The sequence below is a fragment of the Nasonia vitripennis genome, chromosome 4 (assembly GCF_009193385.2).
Source record: "Nasonia vitripennis strain AsymCx chromosome 4, Nvit_psr_1.1, whole genome shotgun sequence".
Lineage (NCBI taxonomy): Eukaryota > Metazoa > Arthropoda > Insecta > Hymenoptera > Pteromalidae > Nasonia > Nasonia vitripennis.
The window spans coordinates 21205119-21228542 of NC_045760.1; the positions used below are offsets into that span (position 1 = coordinate 21205119).

The window sequence follows — 23424 nt, forward strand, 5'->3', positions numbered from 1 at the left end:
AATCAAGTATTTATATTCCATTTAATAAGTTAATGAAATTATAGTCTACTACAGTGCGCGCAGCGCACTGCGCCAAGTCTAGTAGATACATATTCTTTGGCAGTTGGCTGACCGGCCGTTGAGTGTATACTATTACACTGAAAATAAAACACAGCAGTTTCTACTGTAAAACACGGTAGTTTTAGCGAGTGGCCACTGGTAGTTTTGGAAGGTCTCGGCGAGCTGTCTCTATCTCGATGATATTTAGCTTATGTATCACCTTTTAAAACACCAAAAATCTTAAGAAAATAATTCTTTTAATGAGTATTATGACAAAATATAAAGTAATGACCATTATGGGACTGACAAGTAACAAAATTAAAAAAGTTCATGTAACTTATTTGCTAATAGTCAATCTGCATGCGATAGTGGCATGGTAATAAGTTGATGGTTGTTATTCAAGGTATTTTTCACTCTTATAATGATCATTACTTATAACTTTAATTTAATTAATCATATTACTTATTAAAAAAAATTAATTTCTTAAGAGTTTTGGTGTTTTAATAGGTGATACATAACCTACATATCCTTGAGATAGAGACAGCTCGCCGAGACCTGCCAAAACTACCAGTGGTCACTCGCTGTTTTTACTGAAAAGTCGCTACTGTGGCGACACTCGCTAAAACTGCCGTGTTCTACAGCAGAAACAGCTGTGTCTTTTTATATGCACGAAAAATGAACGCGTCGTCCTCGACTTTGATAAAACTCGAGTAGAGACTTTGATAAGCAGCGAGTTTCTTGAATCGATGGCACGCACGCTTGTATAAACCATCGCGCGCGCGCGCACACAGAACCACGCGGTTCGAAACCGTCGCTGGGCCTAAACTGTCAAGGTCACCCGGAATTTCGAAGGATATATTACACACACACGTGCGCTGTACTTCATTTTTTTCCCTTTCTTTCACAAGGTTCGATAAGGCAATGAACTTTGAATTCGCGAGAATCGCTAAACGAAATCCTGATGCACTTCGGTGTAAAACACTTGTTCAACAATTATCGCCTTCTAGTTCGGCGCGACGCCGACATAGTAGCCAGCGCTAGATCTTATCGCGACTTGTTAGCAGGTGTTACGTAAGCGCTGCATGAATGGTCGCCTCTCTCGCAGCGCATAATCAAAGGAGTATCTCACAATCTAGCCAAATAGTCCGACTGCGACGTTTTTACAGCGTCTCGCGCGCGGGCAAGAGAGAGCGAGCGAGCGAGCGCGCGAGAGAGAGAGAGAGAGAGAGAGAGAGAGATTACGCTAACAAAAACAAGACGTATATATTACGTTCGACTGTCTCGGCATCGGCCGCGCGGGGATTCCATTCAAAACAAATGCATTTTTAGCTTATTAATTCGAAGAGTCGCGCTCAACTGTACTGTTTGCACAATTCATAGACTGTGGTTCCGTGTATATAGGGACATTGGAATGCGAAGAGATAAACGTATTATTATGGGTCTGCTCGCGATACATCACGTGGACGTCTCCAAGTTTTTTGAAGCAAACGTCTCGACGAGGGTGTTACGGACTTTTTTCACATGGTCCGAGAATCAATAACTAGACGCTTACTGAAATACCCACGATAAAGAAAAGAACGCAGGTGAGACTCCTTCTCAAGTCGCAACCGTCGCTAAAACAACATTCAACGTCGCCAGAGAGAAAAGTCGTTGCTTTGCTAGAAACGCGTTTATCTCGTTCACGGCGATGTGCCGATAATAAACTCGTTGACTTGTACATATTCGTAGATAATGCGTAAACTCTCTGGTACTTATTATATGACTGACCTAAAATCAAGCGAATAGTATATACACATAAGCCTTCGTAATTATTCCAAACACTAAACTAGCTTGAATTACATCGCCAAATACGAATGAACGAAGCGACATTCGATGAGCATAAAACACAAAAAGTCGAGTCTATCGGCCATGCGAGGTCGCAATTCAGTTCACCCCCGCGCGCGCGCACATGAGCATTTTTCTCGGTATCGCACGTCGCTATAAGCCGATTTGCTAATTTATTTGTCTGCGAGAGGGGGCAGGGTTGGGGGTGATAAATGTCTACTATATTTGGTGACCGCACACATGTGCCTCAAGATAAGCCTCTGCGGAGCTTTGTACATTAAAGTCGCGCATCGCCGGCTTATTGAATCATGCAAATGCTACGCACGCCTGCTGCTCGAGATTATCTGGCACTTCGATAACCCACGGGACAGAAGCGCAAAATTCGAAGACGTCTGATTTGGTGTTCTCATTTAAATTTCGTATTCATGACGCGGACTCCGTTGGTGTTTGCACAGTTTGCTTTGCCGATAATTACCTCGCATATTGGTACACCTCTTTTTCTTTTTCTCCCGGGACACATATGCGTGTTGTATTTATAAGCAACGTATTCGCGAATGGCCTTTTGCGTTTAAATCAAGTTTTCCGGGCATTGGTAAAAGAGCTGCCACTTGTTGTGGCTGTGCGTTTTCGTTGAAATCTAGATAGAACATGCAGATGTGGCAGAAAAAACGTTGAAAAGTGATGAAAATGTGTGTCGGAAGCCGGTGATGTGTGAAACTCTAAATTATAATTCGAACATCCTGTTTGAACTACACGCGGGAGAGAAGAATTCATGGCTGTTTAACCATCGGCGCCTAATCCTCTCTTAAAAAAATGATGGACTTGGTTGTGAAGCCTTTAATACGTGATTCTGATTGGTTGCTATGGTCGGTTGCCTAGGTAACAGATGAGAACCCGCACGCTTTAAATTCATAACCCTCATAACAGTCATAACCCTGGTAGAAATTTTTCAGGTGTTTAAAATAAAATGAAATTCCTCTCTTAAAAAAATGATGGACTTGGTTGTGAAGCCTTTAATACGTGATTCTGATTGGTTGCTATGGTCGGTTGCCTAGGTAACAGATGAGAACCCGCACGCTTTAAATTCATAACCCTCATAACAGTCATAACCCTGGTAGAAATTTTTCAGGTGTTTAAAATAAAATGAAATGAGGTTAAATAGTATGAAATCTGAATAGCGGATTCAGAAAAAAATATATGCAATATTACCAACAAGAAATCTTGATAAATTAATCATTACCAAAAGTGTAGTATTGAAACATGTGCATTGAAAAGTGTCACCCTAACCCTATTTGAAGTAGGTAATAATGTGTGTGTGTGTGTATGTTATTTCGTTTTTTTTTAAATATAAGTGAGAAGTGCAATTAAAAGAATAAAAAGTATAAAGATATATTGTGTCTCCGTGCCCAAAGTCGCCCACGGTGAGGTTTAAGAAGTGAATTTAAAGAAAAGTTCAGTATCCGAGTCAGTGAATTTGAGTTTATCACTACAATGCCCTTTAAATTTTAAAATATGTAATCTAGATAATTGAACTGTTTTCATTCATATTTTCACACCAACGGCAATATGAATTTTTTAATTTAGCGGCTCACATTTTGCTTATAGACAGTCACGCAGTAACTACTATCTCTAGCACATTGTATTTCCGGTTTCCAGTGTATTTTTACCTGGAGAAAATGATAAATATTTTGGCTTTTTTGTCAAGGCATTAATGAGAATATTTACTTTTAATAGTTGTGAGAGATTTTGAGATTTTTCCATTGCATTGCATTTGCTCTCATTTAAAAACTAATTTCTAGAGAGCTCATTTTTTGCATATATATTTCTGTTTTGGTTGTGAAAATATTTAAAGTTGAATTGACCTTAACTGAAATACTTTTGATTTCGACTTCAACACCCATGATAATTATTTAGTCGTATAAGTTATTCACATCAGTGTCGGAATCGAAATAAAAAGTATTTCAGTTAAGGTTAATTGAACTTTGTATATTGTTTCATTGACACAAAATAAATCTATATGTAAAATATGTGCTCTCTAGACCCGTTAGTTTTCGAATGAGAGCAAATGCAAAAATAGAGAAATAGGCATCGATCTCAAAATCTCTCACGACTGTTAAGAGTTAAAATTCTTATTAATGTCTTGACAAGAAAGGCAAAATATTTATCACTTTCTTCATGTAAAAATACACTGAAAACCAAAAATACAATGTGCTAGAGATAGTATTTACTGCGTAATTGCCTATAAGCAAAATGTGACCCGCCAAATTAAAAAATTCACATGTGCCTCAATGTGAAAATATGAATGAAAACAGTTAAATTAAAATCATCTGGATTACATGTTTTTATAGGTAGCATATCAAGTATCTGTGTAAAATTTCAATTGCCTAGCTTTTTTACAATGCAAATGAATAGGGTTGTAATAATAGGCTTATACTCACTGACTCTTCTACTGAACTTTTCTTCAAATTCACTTCTCAGACCTTAACGACAACGACTTTGGGCGTTGTTAATATATTTATATTAAAAGTATTACAGAATATGGTAACATATGGTAGGTAATATGGTAAAAATATTAGCAGAAATTAGTGTACCCAAAACTTATGTTGTTTTTTCTACCAGGGTTATTAGACATAGATAGAATAAGGAGCGCGCGAAGCGCGCCTTCATTCCTAGTTAATTAAAAGAGCTCATGTTACTTGACACGTGGCTCAGTAAATGTGGTTCTTATATAAAAACTGCATCTCTTAACTTGCGTGAATTCTCAATGGCAGATCTATTCTTCATTCTCGCAACTCCAACTATCGACTAAAACCACTGCTGACTTCCAAAACTCGCTTCGGATTCCCTCTTCTTCCTGAATATCAAGAGTAATAATGAGTTATAATAACAAACTTTCGTACTATCTGCTTTCGATATTTTTTTCATACAAAATTAGCCTTGTATCGCTCGAGCAGAGATATAGAAGCGCACACAATAGCGTCTGGAGTGAGGGGGGGGGGGTATGACTGTCGACGGCGGTGACGGGGGGATCGAAAAGTAATTATACAAGATTGATTTTTGAATGCGTGCTCCTCTCGCCGTCTCTCGAGGTAGAAGTTTATCGGAATTGTATAATTGTTTTTAACCATTGCTGCTGAACGACTACGACGCGACGACGATGACTACGAGCATGTGATCGACACGTGCTCGTTTCACAATCGATGACGAAACGGACATCAAACATCAATTATGCTCTAGCTTCGAAAAAGCACCGAGAAAACAGAAAATTTTAGATTCTTTATACGATTGTTGTTGTGAAAAGGACCGATAGCTATGGAGCGATAGTAGTGTGTCTCTCGAGTTTGCGAGTCTGATAAAATAACAGAAATAAATATAATTCTTGGAGATTGAAATACGAGGAATCGTGCAGTATTCTGTGGAGAAGCGTTAGACTTTCGAAAATTCATCTTTACGTGTATATTCTTGTGTATCGTGGACTTTTTTTTATAATGTTTATCTACAGTATAGTATAAAAACACCACTATCAAATGATTTTAAATCTGGTGACTGAATCTTGCGGAGAATATCCTGGGTCTCAAATTTTCGGCTGAATTCGAGATAACGCTGTATCCCCGCATTTCATAACTTTAGTCGGCTTCCGATATCTGTAATACAATAATTCTTCTTCAGGCGATTGATTCTTATCGAATGAAGTAGACCGATCTCTTGTCTTTCATAAATTTTGTGCACCGCGATAACAGTTTCTTTCATTCAATTTTTACGAATAAATAATATATTAGTGTCCGCGTGGAATCCAAGCAGACGCTCCGCTGCAGATTGACTTACAAAACACACTTTTCGAAGAATATTTTTTTCACTTCGATCTGACGTCTGCTTTTCTAAGTGAAAAAGACACCGATTTGAATGGCCCACTCGCGCGTGCAGTTTTAAAATTCACACATTCGCTTGCTTCTTAGGTGTCGAGCCTCCGTCGTTTATACATGTATCAGATTATTAGTATATTACGTGTGATGAATAGGGGATGAGGGGGGTTTTAATCGATTTCCTCCCAAGAAAATCGATACGAATGAAAAGCCCTAACATGCTTTTCTTTAATAAATAAGTAATAACCACGAGCTGAACATTTTACATACTTTTTATAAATAATTTGCTATAAATAAAGCATTTTAAATGTTTTTTTTAAACGTGCGTAATAATTAAAAATCATGCAGCAAAGATAAATATTCAAAAAATAAATATTGTACATTATTGTACAACGCGGTAATTTCAATAAAGTTACACGCAACATTTCTTTTGGCCGCACACATTTTCTCATTAATCCACAACTGCATAAATATTTATAAATTGAGCAGAAAAATATCCGAATATGTGTTAATAGAAGTATAATCGATGCCCGCAAAGTCGCATTCAAATGTATTAATAATAACAATATGAATAAGAGTTTTTTTTATAACGAGTCGCGACTCGGAATATATTTATATATTGAAAATAAATAAATATTATAAATATATGTTCATCTGATTAAGGTGTTCGCATTATCTGCGCTGACTCTTTATTTATGATTCTTCGTCCGAGAGAGAGAGAGAGAGAGAGAGAGAGAGAGAGAGAGAGAGGGGGGGGAGAGGGAGCAAAGAACTCGTACTCCGCACGTCCTTCACCAACGTGTTTATCACATATATATATATACGATACGTGCAAATTTTCTTATCTCCCGCACATCTACATCGTCGCTAATTGAACGCGCTGTTATATTAAGACTGCGCGAGAATCGTCGCTGCGCTTCTGCTTTCGATAGTTTTACGGAATTGTAAATTTGACTTGATTGACCCGGTCATCGAGTTTATTTTTTAAATTTAATCCTTCAATTTTGCTATGTATGCGATGTATTGTTATGGCCGCAAGCGCACTCGTCAGCTGTAATTAGCAATTCTGTAGAGACTATATCTCCGAACGATGTATGCGAACCGTTTGGATAGTAATGTGCTTGAATCTACGAATAGACCCGAGAGCTGACGTCAAGCGAACAGCGCCTGATGTCATACTCGGAGTGTAAACAGATCTGCACCCATTGTCGAAAGCTCACGTATTCGCCCTTCCCAACCTTTCTCAATAATAGACTGCAATAGTGAATCTTAAGAATCCGGCGGATAGAGCATGATTACTCGGATTGACCGATATCGTAGATATGTCGATTGACAAACACAGTGCACACGTCTGAGACGTCGATACCGTCGCACTTTCAAAAACAAAACGCTCTGCTGTAATTTTCTTCACTGTGCAGTACATGACCTATAATGCGCGTATGTTCGATGCTAATTCGTTGTAACGTCGCTCGGCTCAGCTGCGTCGAAGAAAAACCTGTCTTCAACAAGAGAAGATTGCATATTTTTCTCATCTTCACAGCGCGCGTCCGTACTCTCGGTCGTTGTTGTTTTTTCTATGCTTATCTATTTGTGCAGACGCGTATGGAGGACGATTGCCTTGTCATCGGGTAGCAGAAGATTTTATTTTTGAGCGGCAAAATATCTCGCTTCGCGCGAAAAGATCGAATATTAGCAACCATTTGCCATCCGCACTGATTTTATACAGAATTATACTGATAAAGAAACGCAGCTTACACTCCGGCGATACGAATACCCACTTTCTACTCGAGACATTTTGAGACGGGTCTATAAAGTACCGCGGTCGTGTGAAAGTCGCCTGCTGGGCCATTACAATATGCATTTCATATAGTTGAAACCGAAAGAAAAGTAAAAGCACGAGCATTCGAAATCCGAAATCGTTTGTTCGGCCATTAAAATCCGCGTCAACAAGGAGCTGGTGAAAAATGTTAAAAAGTCTCAGTATTAACTCCGGAAATTCCGGGTAAATCAAGAACAGCAACGCGCACGCGCAAGCGAAAATCTTCGCAGCGTTGAGCAACCAGCTGTGCCTAATCTGTGAAAAGAGGCATTTTTCCACACGCGCGGCGCAGCCTACATATTTGAGTCTGGCGCAGCAATCGGCTGTACGCTAGTAATTAAGACATATAAGCATTTGTCATTGCCACTCTTTCTCAAACGCTTATGCTAATCGTTTTTTAGCGCATAGTGCTCTCGCTCCAGGCTCGGCAGTCGGCACATGCACATCGGCGAGCCGTCCTTGACGTTCGAGCGAAGGCTGGAAACGCGTTTAGCGCCATGCTCCGTTGTTGTAATAATGTTTATCGATCTCGTTATCGATGTTTTTTAAATTTACGCCACCGCCGGCGAGGAGCTCTCTCCCGCCGTGCGTAATACCCTATGGTACGTGCCCGTGATGATTCTCTCGCCGCGGTGTTATACGACCGAATATCCCAAGACAAATAGGGATCCGGGTCAGGGTGAGGTGCCATTTGACAAAGCATTAGTGCTCGATCCGTTGGAAAATCGCGTTGGAAGTTTCGCAGGGCGCGATATATGTATATACATCTGTATCTCCGATGTTGATGCGCGCGCGTTGCACAAATAACGTAATTTTCGCGCCATATCGAAACATATTGTAACACACTCGCAAACGTCAGGCATGCGCGTCGCTGTGTAGCTCGGATATTTTGGCAAGCGCTTAATCATCCGCACGCTTGGCGTTGATAGAGAGCCGCAATTTTAGCCGCCTAATTATAAAAATCATAGCGAGCGAATAATGCAAAGATTGAGGTTGGATAATGTAAATACCCATGAACAGTGCTCGACATTCCCTATGCTGAGGCGCACGTGACCGATGCACCGCAGAGTAAACAACGTGGCGGCGCGCGTCACGTGACTGCCAAAACATGTAGTCATCGCTTCGTCACGTGGTCACGTGATTGCTCACTCGCTTACGCATAATACGCACAATCTGTTCCCTTGCATTTACGGGGCGAAATTCGTTTAGAGATATCGTATAGATAAATATTTAGATAGTCGTTTGTCACAGTTGCGACAAATACATATGCGTGAGTTATTGAAAAAGCCCCGAGAGTCGTCACTATGCGGTGGACGACATTCTTTTCATCGCATTATACCTAGTAGCATAACGTCCGAAATCGTCGACTTGTGAGAAATCCGTGAATCATCGCTGCGATTTTAAAATAAGAATGACGAAACGATTATAAGTAAATCACAGTACAGTGTGAAATTTTTGTGTTATTTTTGATTTTTTCCTCTCGCATTCAGTGGATTTCTTATTGGCCAGATCCTCTTAGCGCCGCTATTTCCAGCCCATTATTTTTGTTTTCTTTTTTCATAATGACTGCGCATCAAAGCTAGTCCTATGAGCGTTAAATTATACCTCGCATCAGTTCACGTGACTGGTTTGCATTAAAAAAAAATCAATAAATTCATAAACTCTACCGGTCTATTGTCAACTGTACTCATTAGCCAGCCGAACTCGTTCGTGTCATCTCTATAAAACCAGTCAGTGGCAAATAGATGTTTGTTCCTCGACATAAAAGTTCGCGCACCATAGTTGAAAGCCAAAAAGCTGCTGGCCAGTTATTGAAAACTAGAAAACACGACAGGTTTTATCGTCGTAACATTGAAAAGAGCAAAACGGAGAATCAATAATAACTGCTGTATCGACATCGACGAACTTTCCGAGCAGCTTTGATTAAGGGATCGCTGAACTTTCTTGTACTTATGTCATCAAAGCTGATATTTAATTTTTTCTTAATCACCGCTCACGTGACCGAGACCAAGTGACCTGCCGCCTCTGCTCGCCCAGACTCTCGCGATAAACTTTTTTCCCAGATTTTACTTTTATCTCGCCTTGTCATTTTTTTACCCTACAGATTTGTGTTACGGTTTTTAGGACGCCTGCGCTTGAATCATTTGCGCATTGAAATAAATTAAATATCGTCTTTTTTTCAGCCTTGCATTCTAGCTCAATGCATTAGATCGAAGCGCGTCTCGCAATAGTTGAGTTTGAAAGTGTTTTTACGGGCACTGAGGGTTAAACTGATGCGGGCCTTTTACAGAACATCATGCATCCATGTGGATCCGCGATATTTTAATGCGAGCATAATATTATAAGCTTCGCCGGTTGTTGCTTTATTATTCACTCGCTTGTTGTGCACGCCTAACGAGATAAACGAGAACAGAAGGCGCATTCAAACTTGCGCGGACGGCAATATTGTTTATCTCATAAAAGTATTGTTACGTAAGTGAAAAAGCAGGTTTAATCGAAAGATCCAGCTTCTATGAACCCGTCTCGCGCATACATTTTACCGTGAATCTGATGAGTAGTCGGCAGTACGCGCAAATGCTGGCGCTGGGGGCACGTGTGCACCACTTGTCCTCGTCACACACGTCACGAGTTTTCGTAGCCCGACCAACACACGCACTCGCGCGCGCATTATGCAAAGCAAATAACAGAGGCACATTGGTATTATAAGAGAAAAGCGAGACGTCGTCGGCAGTGCAATTGCATTTATAGCGAGCGAGCGAGAGAGAAATGGCATCAGGCGGTCGTTGACATCGAGCCGTAATTTTCCTCGCGAATTACACACACGCGCGCAGGCGCTCCTCACTGATGCAGTAGCAGGCAGCAGCAGCAATTCTCCCGAGTGCAAGTGAGCTGGCTTTTGAGCCCTCTCCTTTGTGTGCGTTCCTGCCTATAACGCATCGAAATAACTCCAACCCCTTTTCGCAATTATTTTCCAAGTGTGCTGCTGCTGCTGTTGGTAGCGGTGGTGGCGGTGGTCGTTTGGTTTTCTATAGATAGACCTTCGAGGCGGCTCGGCTCTCAAGCCTCGTTTCTTATCTCACCACGTCTTTTCCTCCTTCGTTCGGCTTTGCTCTCTCTCTCTCTCTCTCTCTCTCTCTCTCTCTCTCTCTCTCTCTCTCTCTCTCTCTTCCTCTTTCTCCTATTCGTCTTTTATCTCAGTCAAGTTTTATAATTCTGGAGGCTTGATTGACGCGGACGATTATTTCGCTCCCTCTTTCGTTATTTGCCTCTCTCTCCTCACTCTGCTTCGTCTTCGTGCGTCCATACACTTCGGTGTTCTGACAGATGTAGTATCGGTTCGCATTGTATCCGTGTTAACATCGTAAGTTTGACCGTGTTTACTTATGCGTAAATTTCTCACTTCGATTGTAAAAGATTTTTAATGCGAATCATCGAGTGTATATGTTGTATAAAAAAGTATTCTCGGCTTCAATAACCAAATTTCTTATATATTTGCAAGTTTTGAAAGAAGAGGATTCAGGATCCTATATGACTGTCATACTTCGAATTGTGTCAGTTTCACGCCGACTGTTAATTTTATGCTTTTCGGTTTAATTCCACTTGTGATATTTTCGTTGGCATAACAAATAAGCTCGCAATCGCACTTTGGCTCTCGGGTAGCTTATATTCATATATTTTAGTACAGTTAGTTTGGCTTTGCTCATCAATGCTTTTAAAGCCTCGTTATAGAGAGGCGAAGCAAAAACCTGTTGATTTTTCTTTTCTTTTTCTTTCAATATTAGGTGTATATATATATATATATATATATATATATATATATATATATATATATATATATATATATATATATATATATATATATATATATATATATATGCTATAAGTGCATAAATTTCGCGCGAATACACGCAAAAAATGATTTATTATATTAGCGTAAGAAACCATCGTAACTTTCGTTACAAAGTGGCTATTAAGGTAATGAAATCGGCACTTCTTGCACGGCTTTTTTAAGCGTGAAAAAATCAAACTTCTTCTCCACCGCACGCATATAGTCGCGCAATTTCTTTGTTACGATCCGGCGCGCGCATTAAATCTGTTGAGCAATCCCAGGAACGAGAAAAATTAATAGACAGTTTCATTTCTCTATCTCTAATGCTAATTATTTATTTATGTATTTAAATGAGTTTTTTACGATCCCGTTATGACTGGCTTGACATGCGTGATCACTGTGGCGTTCGCAGCGGCCAGGAATAGAAAGGTCGCTCATTCTCGCCTCTGACTTTTGGAATTCTTGTTGAAAAAACGAGCGGGTCGCATTAGTTGCACATCACTCGGGGTCGTTTGTCTACAAATTGAGGAAATCGGTACGGAGACATTTCTATGCGCACTTTGTTTTTCGTGTCGGAACTTGTTGATGATTACAATTCGACTAATTTCAATTTTATTACCATAGTCAAGTGAGTTTTAGTTTAGGTAGAATTGAACAAAGATGCATTCCCGTCGTCCTAAAAAGTTGTAATTGCAGCTACTCTTTATATTATAATAAATCAAAAATATACATTTTCTCCTACTACACTTGTGTGCATGTCACTCGATTTCATCACGTTAGCGGCTTTAGACGCTCTTTGCGCGTCCTTGTTGTCGTATTCGTTTTACATTATAGAACCAAAATTATATTATCTTATCTCATTTATGATTAAGAAAATAAGCGTTGCCATTTTTCTTTTGCATTTTGCATGTTGAATGAAAGAGGCTTTCACTAACTATATAAGACAAACATGATTAACGCGCGTGATGATCTAAATCTAAAATTGCAATATCGTTTAATTAAGAGAGTTTGCGTATCAGAGTCATACAGTATAGATTTAATTGCCGCACACGCACGCATGCGCGTTTTACGTCCATCCTCAAAGCTGTTTAACCTTATCTTACAGCCGAATGGTTCGCCAGAAAATTCAAAGTTCCCTCGCAAGACTACACGCGTGGCGAATAAATTTGTGAACAAGTCTGCCGCCGCACGAGCGCGATGGGAATAAGAAAAGCCAAGCTCCTAAAAACTTGATTCGCGGCGAAAATCCTTGCGTGCATTAGCACGCTCAAGGCATGAATAAACATTCGAGCACGGATATAAATGTTAAATTGACGAGAAAAAGGAGAGTCGAGTATTTAATTACGAGCAATAACACAAATGAATGACGCAAAACTATTGTTCGCTGGTCGCCTGTGCGCCAGACGAGTTTTAGGGTTTCATTTGCGTGTGTAGAGCCGCAAGAAGATGTTTCCTACGGGGAAGCCTTTCGATCATGCGCGGACGATCGTTCAATTGGTTCTTTCTCAATGTGTGCCTTATGCATCTAGTACCTACTCTCGTATTATAAAAAGAAAAGAGTTTTCAATTCGAATTTCTTCTGACGCGCAGGCTATATTCTTCGATGGGCGCCAGACAAAGAGTATTATTATTGTATATATGTATACGTACGAAAATAAAGCCGAAATCGCTCGCTATCGGTCACGTTGGGAAAATTGAATAAATAATATAATCAAGAGCTCGTTTCTTTTGTATTTTCAGTAAAAACACTTGCGAGATTGAGTGCTCGATGGAATGACGCTACTGGCCCCATCGCTTTATACCGAGGCGAGATAAGCTCGTTTAATGCGCCAATGGACTTTGATACATCGGCGTGAAACTTGGCCTGCGATCGAAGCTTATAACGTTTGTGTTGTGTTTAATAGCGATGGAAAAAGTAAAGTATGTTAATCATGAAAAGAAAATCGGCATCTGCCTCGAAGTCTGAAAATAATCTTTTGAATTAATATCTGGTTATAATCACAGCGCATTTCCTTGAAGAGCTAAATCCGCGAGGGCTCATTTTTCCGTCGTCCCTTTTCTTCTGCTAACACCTCCGCAGATAAAATCCAGCCTCCCACGTAGCTGATCGATCACGTATTGATCAAGGAAAATTCTCGTTGCTTTATTGAAAAACGATCGAATCAGAATTTTGCGTATGGGAACAAAAGAAAACTCGAAATGGAAATGCCGCGATGTCAGTCGAAAACGATTCAGAAGGTATTTTGAAAAGCTTCGAGATAGGGGAGGGGGGACTCGCTTCTGCGCCGACGACCTCACCGTGGACCTTGAACCGAAGACGTCAGAAAGACAGAGATAGAGAGTGAGAGTGAGTGAGAGAGAGAGAGAGAGAAAGAGAGAGAGAGAGAGAGAGAGAGAGAGAGAGCAGCTCTTCGCGAATACGCCGCTTCTATTTTATTTATTTCTATTCTTTTGATAATTCGCGGTTATATTATGCACAAGTCGTGCGTCCAGAGCGCTGCTGTTCCTCTGCTCCGAATATCCGAATTCGAACCCGCGCATTACCCACTCGAGTGTGGTATATAATATACAAGTCCCGAAAATATGGACATGCGCGCGCTTCTCTCTCGTCACGTTTATTTATCTTCTTCCGTCATCTAATTTTTGTTTGCGTATGCGCGGAAGGGGCAAGAGCTGTTTTCTTCATTGCTCCGCCGCACGGCGACGATATATTATATCGGGGAAGAAAAATGTTTTCATTCGCTCCACTGGCATAAATCATTTGGTCCATAAAAGCCGGCCGGCCATCCGGCTATATTTATACCTTGCTTGAACTGGGCGAGCTTCGTATTTTGTTGTCATGCGCTCGAATTGAAGCAACGAGGCGATTCCCGAGTCGCAAACGCATTCGTCATAGGTATTACCTAGCTGGAGGCTCGTTTGAGATGAAGAATTAATTATAGTGGGCTGCGAGTAGTATCGGCCGATCGATATCGGCTCTGTAATCGCGATGCACGAAAATAAAGCAAGGATAACCCGATCGGAATCGATTGATCCGCTGCTCACGTGGACTTTTAAACGTGCGGCGGCAATGGATATGCAGTGTGTAATGCTTGCAAATATGACTGCACCGTCCCAGGCGAAAGTTTAGCGTCGGTAAAGCGAACCCGTTAAAATGGATAGCTTTGATTGTACGCTTAGCCTGCGAAACGCCGCCCGTGTATAATAAGCAGCGCCGGCGGCAGCAGCTCTTATCTCCCAAAGTAAACGTCGACGAAACCGCCCAATAATTCTGTCCAAGGCCGTCGAGAGAACAATCACCTGACCTCGACGTATGTTTCTATGTCAACAGGTACTAGTGCAGGCGCGGCATCAACGGGTGTCCCATCGTCGACGGTGACCGGGGCTAGCCTGAGGAGCAGCAGCAGCAGCCGCGCGGCGAGCAGCAGCAGTAGCAACGGATCGACTACTGCTCCAGCCAGGTCTGCCCTCGCGAATCCAGTCAATACTCGTAGCAGAGTCAGTCAGCAGCAGCAGCCGACGCAGCCGCAGCCGCCGAGGAGTCACCAGCCGAGGCTCCCGTCCGCGGGAAGGGGCTCGAATGAACAACTTGCCGCGAGCAGGTCGCTACAGGGCAGTACACAGGACCTCTGCGACAACTCCAACGACTCCGGCCTCGGGTTCGAGGAGCGCCAGCAGCAGCACCTCAACAAAGCCGCTGTGAGTTCATTATTGCATCTCTCGTGCATTCTTATAATCCGCGCGTATCGACCTGCGCTCTCGCGCGGGCAGTCTGTGAGTGTACCGCATTGAGGCTATTTCGGGATTCGCTGGGTTCGTCCATTGCTGCCTGCATAAAGGAGCGCGCTGTTGCGATTATTTGTTGCGCATATGGGGCATACTACGTTCCACGTTCCAACGCCGAAAAAGTGCCTCGTGACACTGTTTTACAGGTCCCTTATGAATTCGTCAAAAAATAGCCATTGTTCAAATGCATTAGAGCACAAACAGAAAATGTATTATGGTAGAATGAAAGAACGAGAAAAGTTATTGGCCATATGAAAACTGCAGGATTTTTCGAAGTCAGGAAATTTGTATCTTTTTTCATGATTTTTCCACATTTTCAGTCATGCGTAACTTTTGGCCAAATCAAGCATTTTCAACGCATTTTTTGAAATCAAAGCTCTTTTCTTCCCGTTCTTTCGTTCTTACAGTGTCACAAGGCACTTTTTCAGTGCGTTGTTCTAAACATGTACAATCAGAAAATTGTAAACATTTGTTTTTCACGCTTTTTGCAACCAAAAAAGTGTATTTTTCCCGTAGAATTCCTCATATAGCTGTTAAACGCTTCGAGAATTCGCGCGAGCGCCGCTTCATCTTCGAGTCTATAGACTTTATAACGAAATACGGTACCGAATTCGGAAAAGTAATTGCAGTAGACGCAACTTCTGAAACAGCGCGGCGGAGTGCAAATTTATAAAGCCTCTACTTATCTCCAGCTCGAATGTTTTTATTTATTGTTTACATGCATGAATAGCATTTTGCGAAAGCTTGGAATAGACAGGCGGCGACAAGAGCGGCTCAATACAAGCGATCTTGTGTACACCATTGCCGCGTTGTCTTCGAGCAAAAACAAACAGTCGTAATTTTCCCGCAAAACCCTCTCCGTGAAGCGATCAGCAGAATTCTTACAAGATTGCCGCGGCGCGTTATTGACGAAAGGCTAAAAAAGAAAGAAGCACCCGCCGTGCCGTTATCGCGCCGCCGCGGTTATCAGGTTATGGACTCGACAAGACGAAGCTATATTATGCATCGCACCTGTTATCTCAGCAGCTATTTGCTCGAGTCGATAAATCGCCCGCTATCGCGAACCGATCGTTCGCGAACTCGGTTCCGACGATACCGATACGTCCACACGAGGGAGTAGGGATCGAGAAAAAATAGCAGCCACGAAGAAGAGGGAGAGGAACGAGTCCCCGGCGCTTTATTAACGGAACGAACGCGCGAGTCCGCGAGGCGCTTATCGCCGAATTTATTTGTTCATCGATCGTTTATCGCGACCGCGCTACCGCTCGTGCCACTGTTATTATATCGTCATCGGGAGCTTGTTATGTGCGAGTGTTATTGTTTGCAAATACAGGAGAAATTGTTCAATCGGCCCGACACCCTCATTGCTGCACCGCCGAGCGAGCGCTGAACATTGCTCTAATTGTGAGCCGATACGGAAAAAGCTCGTTCGCTCTATATATTGGATCGGTTGGATCTTCAGCAGGTCTATGTTTTCTTCTCATTAACGAATAATTTGGATGAAATGTTCTACGTCTGATGATATGGTTCTTCAAAAGGAATATATATATATATATATATATATATATATATATATATATGTGTGTGTGTGTGTGTGTGCATGCCACTCGCTCATTTTTGAGCGGCGTGACCTACTTTCTGCGAGATAAAAATTTTCTTCGAGCACAGCGCCGTTTTTACACGCGTGTTTACTCTGCAGTCTCTTGCAGCAACGTTTTTCCCCATCGTGTAAATTCTCTATCTTCCTCGACTCACGAGGAATTCACTTCTGAAAGATCATGGTGGAAATACATTGCGTAAATCGTAGATCTGCAGTCGCGCAGTCAGAAAGGATCGATGAAATTCTTTCGATGACTGTTGTATTGTGTTGTGTGTGTATTTGTGTGTGTGTGTGTGTGTGTATTGTCATGCCAATGCGCGTCGATGCGCCAAACGGCCGATCAAAGTACAGAGCTGTAAGAGTATACGGGGATGCACTGGTTACACAACGAATGCTAATAAGAAGTATAATGCTCGCCTTGTTGTCGCGTACAGCAAGGCAAACGGTAGTTGAACCCGCATCATCTCTCTCTCTCTCTCTCTCTCTCTCTCTCTCTCTCTCTCTCTCTCTCTCTCTCTACGAGCCTCATCGTGCCACAAATTGTTTCCCTTCCAATCTGAGGCAATTTCTGCGGCTCTCGAGTATGTATGACAAGTAATCTCGATTATCCTGACACTCTTTCTACACTCGTACTCGTTTGCTGTATTCGACATTTCTTTTATTTTAATACTACGTAACGCGTGCAGGCTCTTTACTCCAATGTAGATTTGAAAAAAAGATTGGATAAATTCATAATGATGAATATTCGTTTAAATTTCGCATGAGTTGTTAGTTGCGTTAACAACCGATAGTTATATATGTTCAGTTATGCTCGAACACAACATCCTCGTAAATAAGCCAGTTAACGGCGAGTAAATCCATAAATACGAGGAGGACGTTTTTAAAGTATAGTTAGTGTGTATTAGTTGGGCTTAAATTTTTCCTTGTGAAGCCCGCCGACGCCTTTGTACAAGATTATTGCTTCGCCATAATACTTTTCGTATTCACATAATTTATTATTTATACGCGTTATACATACGTTCTGCTGAAAAAATAAGATTTTTCTTTAACTTCTTACGATTAGTACATTGCGATAGAAGTAGCACACAAGTCGTATCTGTAGTATCAACTTACCATTTTCGGTACAATAATGAACTACTTGTGCCACGGATAGGCGCGACATAAATGCGGATTTGTGCCAGATTTCAGTCACGCGATAAGAAGGGACTATTTCAGTTTTTTCAAATTAAGAATCCGATTTCTATACACTGTCGAATTTGTAATAGAAACATGCTCAGCTTGGTCACAAACTGTCAGCTGGCGTTGAAGTCTGCTACTCTTCAAGATGATCCGATGGATTGGAAAGAGCTTGACAGTCATAGACGTCTGTTCGGTTTCAATAAGAATAAAACGAGTTTAAATTCTAATTCCGTTAATTTCATGTCGCAAGCGTAATTTCAACGTCTGAATATAATATCCTCTCTCGAGTAGGGCTAGCGTTTTCGATGTAAAATCCGTAGCGTCGCATCGCTAGAAAAGTAAATAATCCGAATGTCTTCCTCTGTCAATTTGAAAAAGCAGCTTCTACACCCACGATTTTCGTTCAAATCGTTGCAGGCGTGGAACGGAGTGGCCGGGGAGGAGGACACGAAGCGTCGTAAGATGGACATAAAGCTCGAGTCGGAGGACGCGAACTTTGCCTTCCCCGAGGTCGTGCAGGGCGTGCAGAGCGAGAGCAAGAGCGCGAGCAGGAACAGCATCGCCCACAGTGGCAGGACGCCCATCAACGTCAACGGCTCGGTCGGCCGGGTCGTCGGCGTCACCAGGCCTAGGTCGCACTTGGGCGTGCTGGCCAAGAGGGCGCCACCCGCGCACCAGGGCCCGGTCACCCTCACCTCGACGTTGTGTAAGTTTGAGTTGATATCGGCTGTGCTTTCTTCAGCACTACTCCTCGGAATACTTATAGCTTTCTCAATAACAATGTCCCCGCCACTGCAGCTAGCTTATCGAGAAACGGCAAAACACACCTGCAGATTGTCTGTCAGCCCGAGCAACAGCATCGAGCGCGTTACCAGACGGAAGGATCCCGCGGAGCCGTGAAAGACCGCACCGGCAATGGCTTCCCGATCGTGCGATTGATGGGTTATGACAAACCGTCGACGCTCCAGGTGAGTGCGACTCGTTGAAGCAAACTTGCGCGTACGATATCGCGAGGCGAATCGCTTTAATCCGTCCTCTTCTCAGGTATTCATCGGCACGGACCTGGGCCGCGTTGCGCCGCACATGTTCTACCAGGCATGCCGGGTCAGCGGGAAGAACTCGACGCCGTGCGTCGAGCGCAAAGTCGACGGCACGATCGTCATCGAGGTGGACATGGACCCGGCCAAGGAAATGCTCGTCACCTGCGACTGCGTCGGCATTCTCAAGGAGCGCAACGTCGACGTAGAGCATCGCTTTCCACAAGAGGCCGGAATCCTGCAGGGCCGCAGCAAAAAGAAGTCGACGAGGTGTCGCATGGTCTTCCGCACGACCATCGCCCACGACGATGGCACCAGCGAGACCCTCCAGGTCTGCTCGCAACCCATCGTTTGCAGTGAGTATCCGACTGTCGATCAATAAGTCTAATGGGCGTACCGTCACGTGTTTCCATGTCAAATACGCGTACTGCTACTTACAGCGCAACCGCCCGGCATCCCCGAAATCTGCAAGAAGTCGCTGACGTCGTGTCCGTGCACCGGCGGCCTCGAGCTCTTCATCCTCGGCAAGAACTTCCTGAAGGACACGCGCGTCGTCTTCCAGCTCGACAGCGAGGACCTGAGCTCCTCGCTCGAGCCCCACTGGGAGTGCACCGTGCTTCCGGACAAGGAGTTCCTGCAGCAGACCCACCTCGTCTGCGTGGTGCCGGCCTACAGGCGACTGGACCTCGCGCCCTCGGAGACCATCAGCGTCAAGCTCTACGCCGTGTCTTCCGGCAAGACGAGCGAGCCCCACACCTTCCTCTACACAGCGGCCTCGGCGGCGCCGGCACCCTCTGTCGGCAAAATCGAAAGCGCGCAGCCCGGCCTGGCCGCGGCCAATGGAGAAGTCGTGCTGGCCTCGAAGCTGCCTCAGGCTACGTCCCTCGTTGTTCCTGGAAGCGTCACGTCCAATGGTGAGTTTCTCTCGTGTGCGACGACGATTGCCGGCGTCGGAAAAACCGATTAACGGATTCGTTGCATTTTTCCTCCGCTCTAGCCGTGCTTCCAGCAGCTGCGGGATCAGCGAGTTTTCTGGGGGCCATTCAGCCCGCCGCATCCGCCACAGTTCCAGCCGTTAGTCCAGAAGTTCTGAAGAGCGACCCGAGTCCTCCGCCGGTGACAGCCGCGTCGCCCGTTACCCCGGTGATGTTGTGGAGCTCGCAGTCCAGTAACCAAGGCGCTTCCGCCGATGTGATGATGCCACCTCCAACCAATATGGTGACCAACCCCATGATGACGAGGAGATCGTCCTCGAGCTTGCAGCTCATCCTGCCCGACAATCTCAAGACCGAAGTTCTCGACGAGAACAGTTCGAGCAGTCTCATGGGCGACAACAGCATGTCGGGCATGCCTACCTCGACGCACAATCCCACCGCTGTAACCAGTCCGCTAGAACAGATGGTCAACGAGAACTCGAGAGACTCGTCGCAGAGCAGTTTGATCAGAAACACCGTGGCGGCCAATGGCTCGCCGGTACAGGATGCTCTCCTTGGTGTCGTTGACATGATGAGGAACCAACATCCAATGGGCATGGTCACGCAGACGTCGCCCTTCAATGGCATGCATGAACAGTCGCAGGTAAGATTGTCAACGCCTACTTCTTATTTCTTATACTCAACGCTCTCTATCTGCATGAATGGCTATTTTCTTCTCAGCGTGACTATTCTCGTCAGTTGGCTCTAATTGCTTATGATATACAGTCGAGAAGCCGTAATTTTCAAAAGTAATTCTCTCGTTAAAGTAAACTTGAACATTGATAAAAAAATAAAAAAATAATCCTCTTGTTTGATAAATTAGCTTATCCCTTAGCGGTCTTAGCGGTAGTAGTTTATTTTGCGTCGCTAATAAGCCCTCGCGGTCGAAGCGATAGAAGCTTAAAAAAAAGCAGAATAAAGTTTCCAATCGAACAAAATAGATGAAGCTAACTATTATAATTGGTTTTTAAATTCATTCCTGTTAGCATCGCAGTCAATTTAGCCGAAAAGATACCAATAGCCAGTTTGACCATTTTTTTTAAATCCAAATATTTTTTCAATCATCACAATATAACCAATATTTTTATTATTCTTCATGACCATTGCAAACTTTTATTAAGGACTAAATGCACGTTTCTAGGTAAAAGTCTTAAGCCCGCACCATATTAACAAAGACGCCAGTCCGATAATGACGAGCGAGGCGTGTATTGCGAGTAACATGCAGAGTCCCGGAGTCGTAGACCTAAGAATGAAGCATCATCAGCCCGAATTTAACGGCATTGGTAACGGCAATTTAGGTAGTTTCGCCGCGACACCCGCCGATCAGCCACTACCCGCGCAAAGTGGCCACAGCATCGAGAAATACCTCAATCAGATTGAGTCCACGGTAATGAAGAAGACCGATCAGGTACCATTAAATAGTGTGAAAAATTCTACCTTACCTGCATTAGTTTGATGTTTTATCTATTTCGTTTGATTGGAAAATTTATTTCTCGAAATGTCAACCTTGTCATATGATAAATTTTTAACAAGAAAAAGCGAGCTTAAACATAAGCTTCCATTAATGAAAATGCTATGATAAATCATGTACCACTGGTTAATATACATACATACAGATATTTATATATTTAATAATAGACTGGTTCTATCACTTTTGCTTAAATCAATTAAACCTACTGCGTATTCATAAATCTTTGATCTAATTAATAGTAATAATAGTAAAAAATAAAAAAAATAATAATGATAACAATTATAATAATGGCAATATCTTAGTATATGATATAAAAAATTGAATCTCAAAAGAATAAACTTTTCTCGAAAAGCCAACTTTTAGGGAATGATTAAATGTTCACATCCTTCTTATATGATCGTTTTTAAAGCTACGTTACTATATTACTAAAACAAACAAAAAATCTCTCCGCTCTAGGATTCAAATTTCGTGCGAGCCTCTATAATAGCGAGTAGTCAACAACAGAGTCCAAACATGTTGGCTCCATCAACGACAAATGTGCCGCTCGACGATCTTGTTAATTCCGCTGTCGATTCGCATCAAATGGTTTCGCCTCTGAGGCCAGCCAACTCAAGTCCTAATGCTATGATCAACCATGTCGCTGCCGTAGTCGACCAGCACGACCAGACCATTAGTAGTCCGCAGCAGACTACGAGAGCTACCCCACCGATTCCCGTCAAGACGATGCTGCTGGAAGCCCTCATGCCCTCGAACAGCGTTTCGCCGCTGAGGTACGTACTTAATAAATCCTGTCCAAAATTAGTAAAATTAAAGTTCGTTAATAAAACAACGGCACGTTCATTGCAGCGTGGATGGCGGTAACACAGGACCGAGCGTACCCGTCCAGGTACAGGAGCCAACACCAGACGACAGTTTACTAAAGAGCATTAACGCGGCCTTATTGCCAACGATCCAAGAGTCGCCTATCGTTACTGCAGCAACTGCCGTAGCCGTCGCCAGCGTCAACTCGAGCGTCAATGTCACAGCCCACAATCCTCTCCAGGTATCGCCCGAGGTGATGCCGAGCGTCGCCACGGCGATGCAGGCACTCGCTCAGGATCCGGTCAATTTGCAACAGCAGGTCCAGCAGGTCGAACAAGTCGTCGCGCAGGCTCAGCAGCAGGTTGAGCAGGTATGCTAAGATCGTGTGTCTATTTATGTGCATGGGATTAGCATATTCATGAAGTCCGACTTTCTATGCCATTTGCATATTAGATCTAATACCTCTGTCGATCTTTTACTTTTTATTTTCACTCTTGACACTATAAGAAATTGCACTGCGTACTTAGGGTCATGGTCATAAAACAAATTGAGAATTAATAATAACGAACAATAAATTTACAGGTCGTGGCTCAAGCCCAGCAGCAAGCAGTACAGGCTGTGCAAACGGCGCAGCAACAGGTGGTTCAGCAGGTAGTTCAGCACGCTCAAGTGGTTCAGCAAGCCGTGCAGAAAGTTCAAGCAGTACAGCAAGCTCCAGCAGCACCAGCGCTTCAACAAGCCGTGCAACAGGCTACCCAGGAAGTGGTCCAGCAGGCCGTGCAACAAGCGACCCACGAAGTCGTCCAGCAGGTTCAAGCTGTGCAGCAGGCGGTGCAACAGGCCCAGGCTGCCCAAGCCATGCAGCAAGCCGTTCAACAGGACATTGGCTCGATGCTCAATCAGCCCGCAGGATTCGTCGCCGAGGCCAGTTCAGCTCTGGCCAGCGGAGCTGCCCAAGAGCCGAGCCAGCAAAGACTAACCACTGCTGCTGAGCAGGCGATCAACAACGTCATTACCAACGCCACTCATGATATTATCAATAACAGGCCGATCACCACGACTACAGCTCACGCTATCATTGCTACCAAAAATATTTTGAACAGCGTGGCAACACAGGTAAAAACTCACTCGCTCTTCCTCGCATTATTTTTAATCTGTTTAATTGAACGTGGTTATTGAAACTCGGGCGATTTACTTTTTCA

General features: G+C 43.2%; 1 protein-coding gene across 11 annotated transcripts in view; it reads left to right on the forward strand.

Moving 5' to 3' along the window:
- LOC100114432 (nuclear factor of activated T-cells 5) overlaps positions 1 to 23424 on the forward strand; it is a 65168-nt gene that overhangs the window by 36426 nt on the left and 5318 nt on the right. For 3 of the 11 annotated variants that reach the window (XM_031929364.1, XM_031929360.1, XM_031929361.2), the window contains exons 2-11: positions 14706 to 15073; positions 18321 to 18645; positions 18738 to 18907; positions 18984 to 19332; positions 19417 to 19890; positions 19974 to 20554; positions 21092 to 21358; positions 21878 to 22191; positions 22268 to 22592; positions 22805 to 23338. In XM_031929364.1, coding sequence (XP_031785224.1) covers positions 14706 to 15073; positions 18321 to 18645; positions 18738 to 18907; positions 18984 to 19332; positions 19417 to 19890; positions 19974 to 20554; positions 21092 to 21358; positions 21878 to 22191; positions 22268 to 22592; positions 22805 to 23338 — 3707 coding nt within the window. The remainder of the gene's footprint in view (positions 1 to 14705; positions 15074 to 18320; positions 18646 to 18737; positions 18908 to 18983; positions 19333 to 19416; positions 19891 to 19973; positions 20555 to 21091; positions 21359 to 21877; positions 22192 to 22267; positions 22593 to 22804; positions 23339 to 23424) is intronic. The other 8 variants (XM_032599059.1, XM_031929363.1, XM_031929366.2 and 5 more) reach the window with 5 other exon arrangements.